The sequence below is a fragment of the Leptopilina heterotoma genome, unplaced genomic scaffold (assembly GCF_015476425.1).
Source record: "Leptopilina heterotoma isolate Lh14 unplaced genomic scaffold, ASM1547642v1 Lhet_247, whole genome shotgun sequence".
In the NCBI taxonomy this organism is placed as follows: domain Eukaryota; kingdom Metazoa; phylum Arthropoda; class Insecta; order Hymenoptera; family Figitidae; genus Leptopilina; species Leptopilina heterotoma.
Genome location: NW_025110963.1, coordinates 1,320,885 through 1,334,210, shown reverse-complemented (window position 1 = coordinate 1,334,210; position 13,326 = coordinate 1,320,885). Strand labels below are relative to the sequence as shown.

Below are 13,326 nucleotides of genomic sequence, written 5' to 3'. Positions count from 1 at the left end.
AGAAAACACAAAGGTGTTAGATTAATAACAAAATGGGAGGGAAGGTATTGCGCGAAAAATTTAACAAAATACCTTAACAAAGGTATACTTTAACAAACCAATTTACATAGGATTCACTATTCTAGACATATCAAAAATAATAACATATGACTTTCATTACAATTACATTAAAGAAAATTTTAGTGATTCTGCAAAATTACTCTACACAGATACTGACAGTCTTGTTTATCACATCACAGTACCAAATTTTTATGATTATATTAAAAGAGATTTACATAAATTCGATACATCCGATTATCCTGAAAACAACATTTATAATATACCACTTGCAAATAAAAAAATCCTGGGTCTTATGAAAGACGAAAATAACGGTAAAATTGTAGACGAATTTATAGGTTTAAGATCAAAACTATATGCATTCAAGTTATGGGGTGATGAGGAAGCTAAAAAGAAAGCAAAACGGGTAAAATATTCAACTTTAAAAAAATAGGTTTCGATGATTTTAAGCATACTCTCAATGAAAATGAAAACCTGATCCGATCTCAGCACTTTATACGCAGCAAAAAACATGAAGTATTTACTGTCAAACAAAATAAAATTGCTTTAAGTTGGCAGGATGATAAAAGAATTTTGATACCAGGGAAAACTGACACCTTTCCTTGGGGTTACCAACAGCATGATCCAATGGAAATAGATGAAATTGATGTATAAAATGTAAATATTTATTTAAAGAAATGTAGTTTTTATTAGTTCTCTACTATTCGCTTTATACAATTTTTACAATAAATTATACTTAAAAAAATTGTAATTAACTATAATAAACTTCGTATTCTTTCATTTAGTCTGTCCAGAGCGTGTACATTCTGTCCACAGTGAGAGAGAAAGGTTGATAGACAGAAAGAGAGGGAAGTATTGGGAAGTATCGCCTGTCCTTTTAGTGTAGAGTAGGAGCGAAAGAGAGGTGAATATTATTATTATATCTATATATATTAAGTTAGTCTTTCCTTATATATTCTGTTCACAGTGAGAGAGAAAGAGAGGGAGGGAGGTATTGTCTCTCCTTTTAGTTTAGAGTGGGAGCGAAAGAGAGACGAATAGTTAAGAAAGTAATGCCCACTATTTAGGTTTAGAAGGGGGTATCATGTTTTCACCATTTTCCGTGTCAGGTAGAAAGAGAGGAACAGAATTTGATAGGGGAAGGAAAAGTGGAGAATATCACTTTCAAGCCAAAATACGAAATGGGCGTCTTATTTCCTTATTGGCTAATTATTTTTCTTTTCTCACTCACAGATAGATTAAGGAGTGAATGAGAGGGAGATCAAGAACGAGGTATGAGTGAGAGGTATAAATTTTATCGTTGTTCCATAAACCAAATGGACAATTTTTCACCAGTTTTTGACCCCCACCCCGCCTCCGGTTGTGAACAATCGCAAATATTTTTAAAAACTAATTCGTATAATTATTTAAGATTCAATTATCTTCGAACAATGTAAATAAAAATTTATGAATATTTACTTTTTGGACTTTTGAATTTTATGAGAAATTATGGTCCTGTTTATAATTAAAATTCTCCAAAAATTTGATCATTTTTATCAATATTTTTTAAAAAAAATTCTAAAATATTATTTTTGTATATATTTAGATTTTGAAAGTGAAATTTCCCACTTTTCCTTCCTCTATTAAATTCTGTTCCTCTCTTTAAATTAATTAATTTTTTGATGAATGTTGATAAAAATTAATTTATTAATTAATTTATTGCAACTCTCACAGGTACCTAATGACACTTTTTTAAACAGATATTTAATCAATATATCTGTCTCGTATTGAAAAATGTTTCATTAATTTTTTAATGTTAAGTACTTTGTGATTGTGGTGAGTAAATATGTTTGAAAATGTACTCAATTCCCACAAAACTCAATGTTAAATGTTAAAAATAAAGACGCTTATAACTTTTTTCACAAGTACCCACAGGTCTAAAAAATTTAACTACATTTTTTAAAAACTTTTATCTAACAGTGGTAGAAATTTCAACAAATTGGTAATGTTAATTCTATTTGCGAAAGAACCTCCTTATCATCTTGAAGAAGATCTGTAATTGGCTTAACGTTTTAAAAACATTTTCTAATATAGCATAGTTTATACGAGTTTAAAAAAAGGAATGTTTTGTAACTGACATTCAAATTTTTTTCGCTGATAACGAATTCTTGAAATAATACAGTTTTCCAGAAAACTGACAATTTAGGGAAATAATTATAAAAATAAAAAAATATTATTATATTTATGTCGTAAAACTGCTCAGTGTGTAAAATTTAATTTTTGGTTTTCGTGTTTTGGTTTTTCGTTTGTTTTTTTAATATTTTTCAAAAAATTCTGTAATCTTTTTTCAATATTTCAGAAGAAGAAAAAAACAAATCTTAAAGTCTTAGTCACATTTTTATATACACACAATAAAATAAGGTCTTGAGTATCATAAAACAAAGAACAGAAATATCGCGCGCGCTTTAGCGCGCGTAGCTCTGCTAGTTTATTATAATAAATATGTTTAAATAAATAATTGTATTCAAAATAAATGTCGTTTCTTATTCCTGAAAACAATAAGGTTAGGTTAGAAATAATAATTACAATCCAATTGATATTTTATAATTTTATTGAGGAAAAAAATACAATACATTTTCAGCTAAAATACTCAAATATTACAGTTTTTGCAGAACCAAGTTTTTAAGTTTATAACATACTGAAGAGCACAAGTAAAAGTTTTCTTGTTGATTAAATGTTTTGAACAAGTTCCAATACATGTTTCAACGTTTAACTTTTTTAATGAAGGACAATTTAAATCATTCATATCGATAATTTCTATACAATATTTTTCATCGATTAAGCTTTTTAACCATTTTTTCTTCTCTAAACCTTTAACATAAATTGTCTTTGCTTCTTTAAACACATTTTCTAAAATTTCTTTTAAATAAGCGTACGGTACATCACCAGCATTCCAACGAATACCATGGAAATTATTTTCTAACCAACGATTGATACATTCTATCAAGTACTGCATTTTTAAATCAACTAATCTCATTACGCGTAAAGAGTTAAATATATATAAGCTTAAAGTTAAACAATTTTTTTAACAATTCCACTAATTGGTTTATATTCAACGATGCGGTCATGCAAAACTAAGCAATAAGCTGAAGTATTGGCGGGAAAATTTTCTTTTGATTCAAATTCTAGGCGGATATCAACTGGTCCACTTTTTAAAGACTCATTTTGTTTTGAACAATCCACTACAACTAAAGGAGCATATTGTAAAAATTCTTTTTTTGATAAAATTGGTTGAGACTCTTTACTATAATAAGAAGCTTGAAAATTTGTAAACATTTCATATAAAGTAGAGTACTGGTTTTTACCAATATTCAGATTCATGTTGCCATAAGGATAACATTGTGAATTTAAAAATAATTTAACATCAGATAAATCACAATGATAAAAAAAACTAGAGTTTTGAACTGTATTATTTTTTCTGTTTCTCTGAAACACTAATACAATAAATCTAGGTTTCTCTAATTGACTTGAAGTTTTCACACTCTAAATGTGCTTAGGAGTAATTGGTAATAATGGATATTCATACAATTCCCAAGTTCTAAAACTTATTGGAATAGATGGATCTTTTTCAATATATTTTAATAATTTAAACTTTCGAGCATCTGATAATTTTGTGTATGGTAATAACCAATCAATTTTTTTAAATGACAATTTTAAACTTTTCTAAAGGTGCTACTTGCAACACTGCGTTAGCATCCGTTCTTGATCTGATTACAATAAGCTCATGTTTAGCGTTAATTATGACTTTTTGGTAATCTTCAGCAAAACCAAAAATCATACTCAGAGGAATACAAACATTAAAATAACCTTGCGCATTTGTTAAGGTTGGTTCATTGGTAAATTCTAACCAACAAACATTTTTAAGAAATTTATTTTGACTAGAATCGAGAGAAATATAATTTTTCATTAAACTTGTAAGACCTACATTTTTATTTTTATCAATTTCTACACCATTAAGTTCATACTTTGCTTCTTCAAATAAATGACATATGCCATTAGAAATTAAATTTGTACGCTCTAGAGCTGTTCCATCAGGTTTCACAAGTTTTCCAGTTATGTGAATCGAGCTCTTGCTTGGAAATAAGCAATGATCCTGATTCTGTACCGTGATGCGGATTTCGTCACTATTGTTGTATGTTGATGAGGAGTATGGTTGTTGCTCATGAACTTCATAATGAGCAATAGATTCATCAAAAATTACTGGTGAATCAATATTTAAAATTTCCCCTTCCATAGCAAATAATAATTCGTTGAAATACAAAGGCACAAATACAAGTAAAAATAAGTTTAAATCTCTTTTTTACTCTCTTCCTTTTTTACAATCTTTAGACCGAGATTTTTCAGTAGTTGCAGGTTCTGAGGTGTTAATCTCTTCAAGATTCGCCGACGACTGATTTGATTGTGGCATGGTGTTTTAATTTTATAACCAAAACCAATCCTTTTTCTGTTATTAAAAACAATACCCATTATTTTAAAGATTTAATATGAAGCCTTATTGTTAAAGTTTCCCCTCGAAAATTAACTAAATTTCCGTCTTGGTCTTCAATTCGCAATTGAATATAGTCTATTGTCTTGACAGCGACTGGCAAGTAAATGACGTGATTTGGTACTTCCACTATTTTATATCCTGGTGGAACAATAGGAAAAAATTCATGAATTGTATGCACTTTTTTACCATTGATGTATGCTCCCGTTGTTATATTACATTCTACTCTTAATGAATTTATTTTAATGATTGACACTGGTTGATCAGACTCATGGTATTCTTGAGCTTTTAATTTGCGAAGGAGAAAATCCTAACAAACTACCTATAGAATCATTGGGTTTAAAATTAATTTCTTCATCACAATAAACTGTACATTTCAATGTATTATTGTTTGGTTTGATTGTAAAATTAATTCCTTTATTTTTAAAAACTAAATGCAAAACTTGATCAATATCACTAACTTCATAACTTCATGTGAGTATAATAATTTCTTCATTTCCTACGTAAAATTTATTCTTTCCAACATCTATATTAGGAATAGAATTAAAAGTTAAAAATTCAACAAGGCCAAGAGCATAATTTTTAAAATTAGACAACTCTATTGGCGGAAAAAATTAAGATTCTAAGATGGGAGAATTTCCAGACAACGTTAAAATAAGTGAATCGTCCATGATGAGGTCAAATTAATAACTGACATTTAAACTAAGAATATCATTTATTTATATGCAGAGTATACAAATCAGGAATATTCAATTGTTTACATAAAAATTTAAGACATAAATGTCCGCATACATATGTATTATAGTTTTGATATCGTTTATGATTATATTTTATGCTACCAACACCAAAATATTTAACAAGATCCGAAGGTGGTCGAAGATTACCAAAGCTATCAAAATATATGATTTTTTCAAGAAGGCTAGAGACAGGAGGTGAAACTTCGGTAGTGGGGATGAGTCAAGAGCCTTCCTTTAACCAGGCGTTTTTCGTTTCGAAAAGTCGCCGGCGCGGTGCTTCTGCACATCACTCACACATTCAAATTCTTGTATACCGTGTTTCACATGTGCACTTTAAAAAAATTTTTCTGTATAGATTTACAGGTTTTTACAGGAATTTGTAAAATACCACCTTTGAAAGTAGCGAATTTACAATCCCTATAATAAAATTACTGCTTTCAGCGTGTCAATTTTACAATTTTCTGTAAATTTACTACTATGAAAGTAGGTAATAATCAGTAATAATTTTTTCCTTTTATTACCTACTTTCATAGTAGTAAATTTACAGAAACTTGTTAAATTGACAAGCTGAAAGTAGTAATTTTACTAAAGGGATTTGTACATTCGCTACTTTTAAAGATGTTATTTTACAAATTTCTGTTAATAACTGTAAATCTACAGAGATTTTTTTTACAGTGTGTATGATATGATTTTAATTTGAGGTTAACTTTAAAGTGCAATCGAGACACAATGTGTGTCATGACGGATATATATAGAAATAATGTGAGTGATTATTAAATTTAGGCCATGCTATTCAGTGTGATGTTTTTCCATAGTAAAGTATATGGAGCACGTGACCACTAAATAACATGACCTTAAGTGTTATTCAAATAATTAAAAATTCCGAAAACGTGCTGTGTGAAAAGTTGTAACAAGAAGAAAGATGAACACAGAACTATGACTATTACTTTTTGTTAACTTTAAATACACTTCATGCTATAGTTTCCACATTTTTTTGATTTAAAATTTTTTTTTCTAATAACTAAAAGATGTTTGAAAATATAAACACTTATATTTCATATTGTATTTGTATAGAATATATTTTCCTGTGTTTACGTGTGTAGCTGCGCAGAAGTCCGTGTGGTCTATTGCGGCGAAACCTTTTTTTGAAAGTAAACGCCTGACCATACATCAGCTGAGCGACTCAGCATTGCCATACCCCCACTACCAAAGTTTTACCTCCTGTCTCTAGTCTTCTTGGATTTAATCTTTATTCTTTTTATAGGCACACCAGTGTGTACCAGGACCATTATTATCATCTAGATTAATAATTGCAAATTCATTTTCTTTAGGACCACGCATAGGTAGTTCATTTTGCATAAAAACTCCTCGAAAATATGGAATTTTTAAACTTTTTGCAAATTTTAGTAAATCTAAGTCTGTTAGCGCACGGTGAGGTAGCTTTACTTCAAGTTTTTGACTTGCATCCTTGCCCTACTTTATATGGTTTTAGATGAAGGCCTAATCCTGCTTTATATGGTTTTAAAAAGAGACCTTTTCCTAAGGCAATAGATTCCATTGTTTGATTATGTCGCTTGCTTTCCTCTAGTTGACGTTTTGCAGAATTTGCATCATTTACAGCTTTTGCTATGCCAGCTGCTCCCCCTGCTAGGGCCCCCGTTGCACTTGAACCCGCAAACAAAGAAATAAGAAAAGGTAAAATTCCTCCCACTTTAGAAGGTATTGGTAAAACTCGAGGTTTATTAATTTTTCGCCTGCCACCAGCAATTTTAACTGCAAACGTGCACCTTCAAGTTTTGATTTAATAGTAGACTGCGCATTTGTATCTAATTTAATAGATTTTGTCGCTGCGGTTACAATCTTTCTCAACGTTGATATTTTATTTTCCCTCTTTTTCTTCATATTTTCTTTTGATTTAATTCCCATGCCCAATTTTGATTTGACCTTCATTGCATTTGTTATTGCGTAAGCTGCAACTCTTTCACTATAATTTGCGTCAGGAGCAAACACACGTTACCAAGCTTTATCAGCAAGTACTCTATCAGCTGCGTTTCTCGCTTCTACACTTTCCCTATTTTTTGAATAAGAAATATCGTGCTGTTTACAAGCAGCGTCGAGAGGGTTGATTCCTGGATCACCTCGTGCTAATCTTTTCGCCAATTTTGTTCCTGGACCACAGTATTGATAGCCAGGTATATGAAGTTCGAAAGGTAATTTATTGATAATTTCATTTAAAATACCTCTATCTCGTCTTACTCTTTTCGAAGTTTTCTTTAAACTAATTTGTTTTTTATTTACACCCATATTTATATTCTTTACGGTAAGAAAACTTTTTCAAGACTAAAGGGGAAATCTACATAACCAATGTATTTATAGTTTTTTGCCATTTGACTACAAACAGTCGACCTTTAATGATCTAACAAAAAAATTATGACAGTAATAATCAATTATCACAGTAATAGTCAATTAACCCAGTTGCCTCCAACAGTAGTGCCTAACGTAGACCTTGCCCAAAGCATGAAAGAGTTAACTATAGACACAAAATCGCAAACCTCTCCGAAGAAACTAGATCCACATAAACGTCATTATTAGATTTGCATGCAAACGTTACAAGCGACTACAGTAAACTGACATTGAAACTATTAAAAACCTTGTATTTATAGTTTTAACCTCAGTAATCGTAAGAATGGAGTTTGAAGCACAATCGATTAAATTGCCAGTCTACAATTTTGACACTCTTGTTCAAGATTGTAATAAGAAAACAGAAAATCGTCATGGAAATTTATTGCCAAATAGTGTGCGAGCAATATTTTGTGGACCGTCAAATTGTGGAAAGACAAATGCTCTACTTGCTCTTTTAATACATCCCAATGGATTACGATTTGAAAATGTTTATGTGTACTCAAAATCGTTATATCAACCAAAATACAAATTCTTAGAAAACATTTTGCAACCAGTAGAGGGTGTTGGCTACTTTCCATTTAATGAACATGCGGATGTTGTAGAACCAAACAATGCGTTACTAAACTCAATATTTATATTTGATGACGTAGCATGTGAAAAACAAGATAATATTAAAGCTTTTTTTGCTATGGGAAGACACAAAGCTGTAGATTGCTTTTATTTATGTCAAACATATGCGCGAATTCCAAAACATTTAATACGTGACAATGTTAATTTACTAGTTTTATTCAAACAAGATGAAATGAATCTTAGACATATTTATGATGATCATGTAAATACTGATATGACATTTATAGAATTTAAAAAACTTTGCAACTCTTGTTGGAAAAATAAGCATGATTTTATAGTCATTGATAAAGATCGTAATATCAATGAAGGCAGATATAGAAAGTGTTTTGATTGTTTTATAAAATTAGAGAAATGATATTCTTTATAAACAGTTTCATTCAAGACATTGGTCAATCAACATGTCTTCTACACACTTGAAACATTTGCGAAAGCAAAAAGATATTCTTGGTCAAATTGCAAAAGCCAGTGATGCTATTCGACGAAAGCATAGACTGATGAAATTGGGCAAGGAAGAAATTGAACAGACTTTAAGTAATACCTTTAAACCTATAGTGACACTAATTCAGAAATTAGTTGACGACATTGAAATTGTTAAACAAATTCGACCAGTAAAAATTGAAAGAGAGGGAGACCTTCCATTTGAGTTTGAAGAAGATCAAGAAGTTAAGAGAGAGAATGATTCATTTTTAAGAGATGACTTATCATTTGCAACAGCTGCTGATGATGACGATAACGGTGATAATTATGATGATGATGATGGAGATGATAATGGAGATGGAGATAAATCAGAGAAAGATGGTGCTATTTTATATCTAAAAAGAGTTCCAAATATCTAAACTATATAGCAGTACATTCTGGTGAAGGTATAATTCCAGAATATATGCCTCATCAAGAAGATGCAAAAATTTATTATGTTTATTGGGATGATCCTAATAAATTGGTTGATCGTTTAAGATTGCTCTTGGCATCTCAAGCAGCTGGAAATCCCAGTCATAATAATGAGATTATATCAATTATTGAAGAGTTGAGAGAAGCTGTAATTGTTTATTAATTAACATTTGTAGAAATTTTTATCATTTTCATGATGAGTATCGACATATTCGGACATCAGTTTAAAAGCACAGAAACTTCAAATCGAGGTCCACCAGGACTTGGTTTTAAGTTGACTGCTGAAGGAGATTTTAATATTGAAAATAAGAAACTTTGTAACGTAGCTGATGCCGAGAGCAACGGTGATGCAGTAAACTTGAATATTGTAAACAAAGTTATTGAATCTAAAGCAAACACCATCTATGATGTAATCGGTTCCGTGAGAAATGATGTAAATGACAATGTAGTAAAGATTTTAGATTTAGAAGATTTGATAAAAAAATATTTTGAAAATCTAAAAATCAGTATTGAAAGAAATATAGAGATGATGTCTACCAACAAAGACATTATTTTACAATTAGACAGCAGACTGCGCACACTTGAAGGTAATTAGCAATAGAGGATCAAAAACTACAGTTGGTGAAAGAGTTACATAAACCAGCGAGAAAAAATTATAAGCGAAGAAGTGTTGACATTCGAGGTTTTGACGAGACTTGGCAAGCTGATCTTGTTGAAATGCAACCTTATGCGAGAGAAAATAAAGGTTACAAGTACCTGTTAACCGTCATTGATACATTTTCAAAGTTTGCCTGGGCTGTTCCAGTAAAGTCCAAAAAAGGTGAAAATGTGACTGCGGCAATGAAATCTATTTTAATTAAAAAACGCATACCGAAAAATTTGCAAGTAGATAAAGGAAAAGAATTTTATAATTTACATTTTGAAAATCTTATTAAAAATTATAACATTAATTTGTATTCTACTCATAGTAATTTGAAAGCGTCAATTTGTGAACGATTTAATCGTACTTTGAAGAATAAAATGTGGATGCAATTTAGTTTACGCGGTAATTACAAATGGATAGATATATTAAGTGATTTAGTAAATGCGTATAATAATAGTAAACATCGAACAATAAAAATGAAACCAATGGAAGTAAATGCTGAAAATGAAAATAATTTGTTGTTTAATGTATTTAGAAAAGTTGCAGTAAGCAGGCAATATAACAAATTTAAAGTTGGAGATAGAGTACGTATAAGTAAAGTTAAACATGTTTTTGAGAAAGGTTATACACCAAATTGGACTACAGAAATATTTACTATAAGCGATGTAAAAAATACTAATCCAATAACATATATCTTGAGTGATTATCAGGAAAATCTAATAAGTGGATGTTTTTACGATCAAGAACTTTCTAAAGTTAAATATCCAGATGTATATTTAGTTGAAAAAGTATTAAAAAAACGAGGATCTAATGTATTTGTAAAATGGTTAGGTTTTGATAATTCTCATAACAGTTGGATAAACGAATCTGATTTATAATGTGTTTAAGAAAGGTTAAAATAAAAATAAATTGAATTGTATGCATTTTTGTATTTATTTATCCTCTTTTTACAATAATTTACCATTTATATATTGAATATTTGACATTTGTTGAATAGCTTCATTTGATATTTGTTTACAGTGAAATGTGACAAGTTCCAGCAATAATGTCTCTAAATTTAAAACATTAGTTCTTCCCATCACTTTTTGAAGTATTCTACTGTAACGTTTTTTAATAAAATCCGTGGCATGTTTTGTAGACTTTACATTATTTTTAAATATTAATTCTGCAATAAACTTTACAATTATATCTTTACTATACTGCAAAATGAATTTTGATAGTTCTACATATTTTTGTTCAAAACAAGGAATAAGTTCATTAAAAATTGCAAATGAAGTTTCACTAAATGTAAATGATTGATCTAAACGCTCAATTGATATTAAACGATATGTAACACTAAAACGTATTGTAAACATTTCACAATCCAGCACTAATGCATCACAATCTCCGTTGAAAAATCGCATTATATGTTTTACTGCATCACACAATAGGCGCCATTCTTGAAGCTCCAAAGACAATGATACTCGTGGATGGGAAAAACAAAGAAATTATGTGTCATCGTTGAAGAATGCACCATGTAAAAAAACAAAAACAGGAAATACCAATGATAATGAGTCATCAACCCCATTTTGCGAAAAACAAAGAAATTATGCGTCATCGTTAAAGAATGCACCCTGCAAAAAACAAAAACAGGAAATACCAATAAAAAATTCTGAGTCATCAACCCCTATGGAAAATTCTAGGATTGTTTTATAATTCCAAGAAATTATATAAATTCCAAGAATCACATTTGCATCATGATCTCAATATCCCCCCCAAAAATTCTAGGAAGCATGACGTCATATCTGGCTCAGCATAAAAGTCTGAATATCCCCCTCAAGGGTTTGAGTCTTGGCTAAGTGGTTTGAGTCTGGGCTAAAAGTGTCGGTAACATGTCGGTGCAGGGATCTTGAGTTAGAACCCTCCCTATATATCTACTCATGCAAAAATCCAGATGTGAGATTTCATAAGTTTCCCGAATACAAAAAAAACTTTGTAAAAATTGTGAATAAAAATGGTAACGAAGAAATGGTTGACAGACGAAAACAATGGGAACATGTATTGAGAATGGGAAAAAAAGTACCCTTAAACATGCTCGTTTGTTCCCTTCATTTTAGAAAAGAGGACTACTCGATACAAGGTAATTATATATATAATATATGTATTAAAATTATTGAAATAAGTAAACAGAAAAGTTTCATTGTAAAATAATACATTTTTTAAAGTAAATTGTTCTAAATAAATAATTATTGGGTATAGATCCAATATTTTTTTAGCAATTTAGATTTAACCTAAAATATATTAATTAATTACACACTTTTGTAGATATACATGCAGGCAATCTAAGCTAGATTTTGAAAAACAATTGGCATTAACATCAAGAGAAGAAAGAAAAATCAAACGTAGAGAAAAAATAACAAATAATGTTTTGTTGTCAGAAGAGACTGAAAATTCTCGAGTACCTGATTTAAATAGTTTTTCAGAAGAGGGCCCTTTGAATTCGAATTTAAATGTTCTTGAAAAAATGAACCAAAAAGAAAATGAAACCAATAATGAACTTGTGGTATCCACCGATGTTGAAAATAACCGAGAAGAAATCGCTACAATTGTTAACAAGCCGATGACAGTAGACGTTGGAATTTTAGTTAAAAGTGGCGATCTTTTGGAATTAAGTTTTTCGGCCTTTATACAAACAGATATATTTAAGCACGATGACCGGCATCCCTACTTTTAAAATTTTAGATCTTCTGGTTGCAATTGTTAAAAAGGTGGCTCCACGGTTATCATTTTATTCAGAAAAAAGAACTGTTCGCGATAGAGTTATTATGAAATTTTTAAAATTAAAACAAAATGCCAGTTATGTCTTTTTGGCAGTATTGTTTAAGGCTATATCCGAACGCCACATATCTAACGTGATTTGTAATATAATCGACATTTTAGGCAGTACTTTAAAGCATGCAATTGTTTTTCCGTCTAGAAAAGAAATTTCAAAAAATATTCCTATTTGTTTTGAAGAATACAAGAACGTTTCTCTAGTCCTTGACTGAACCGAGATCAAAATTCAAAAACCTCAAAATTTGTGTGACCAGTTGCTAATGTATTCATTTTATAAAGGTAGGTATACAGTTAAATTTTTAACAGCGTGTACTCCAGGAGGTCAACTTGCTTATGTGAGTCCTGCATATGGTGGTCGATCGTCTGATAAAGCGATTTTTGAACAAAGCCCAATTATTGCACATGCTAATACTTACAACGAAATAATGGTCGATAAGGGATTTTTAATCGATGACATATGTATTGAACATGGAATAAAAATTGTAAGACCTCCTTTCTTGAGAAAGAAGCCACAGTTTTCTCAAAATGAGGCCCTCTGTAATAGAAGCATTGCTAGTGCCAGAGTGCATGTTGAGAGATTAAATCAGAGGATCAAAGTATTCCAAATTTTAGGAGGAAAAATGCAAACT

The 13,326-nt window shown here is 30.3% G+C and overlaps 1 protein-coding gene across 1 annotated transcript; it reads left to right on the top strand.

Annotated features, from left to right (window-relative positions):
* The first annotated feature begins 8,005 nt into the window (after window positions 1-8,005).
* LOC122503211 lies at window positions 8,006-10,761 on the top strand. Its single transcript, XM_043613671.1, has 4 exons — window positions 8,006-8,209; window positions 8,724-9,014; window positions 9,464-9,584; window positions 9,836-10,761. The coding sequence occupies exons 1-4, from the start codon at window positions 8,006-8,008 to the stop codon at window positions 10,759-10,761; spliced, it is 1,542 nt and encodes a 513-aa protein (XP_043469606.1).
* The last annotated feature ends 2,565 nt before the right edge of the window (window positions 10,762-13,326 follow it).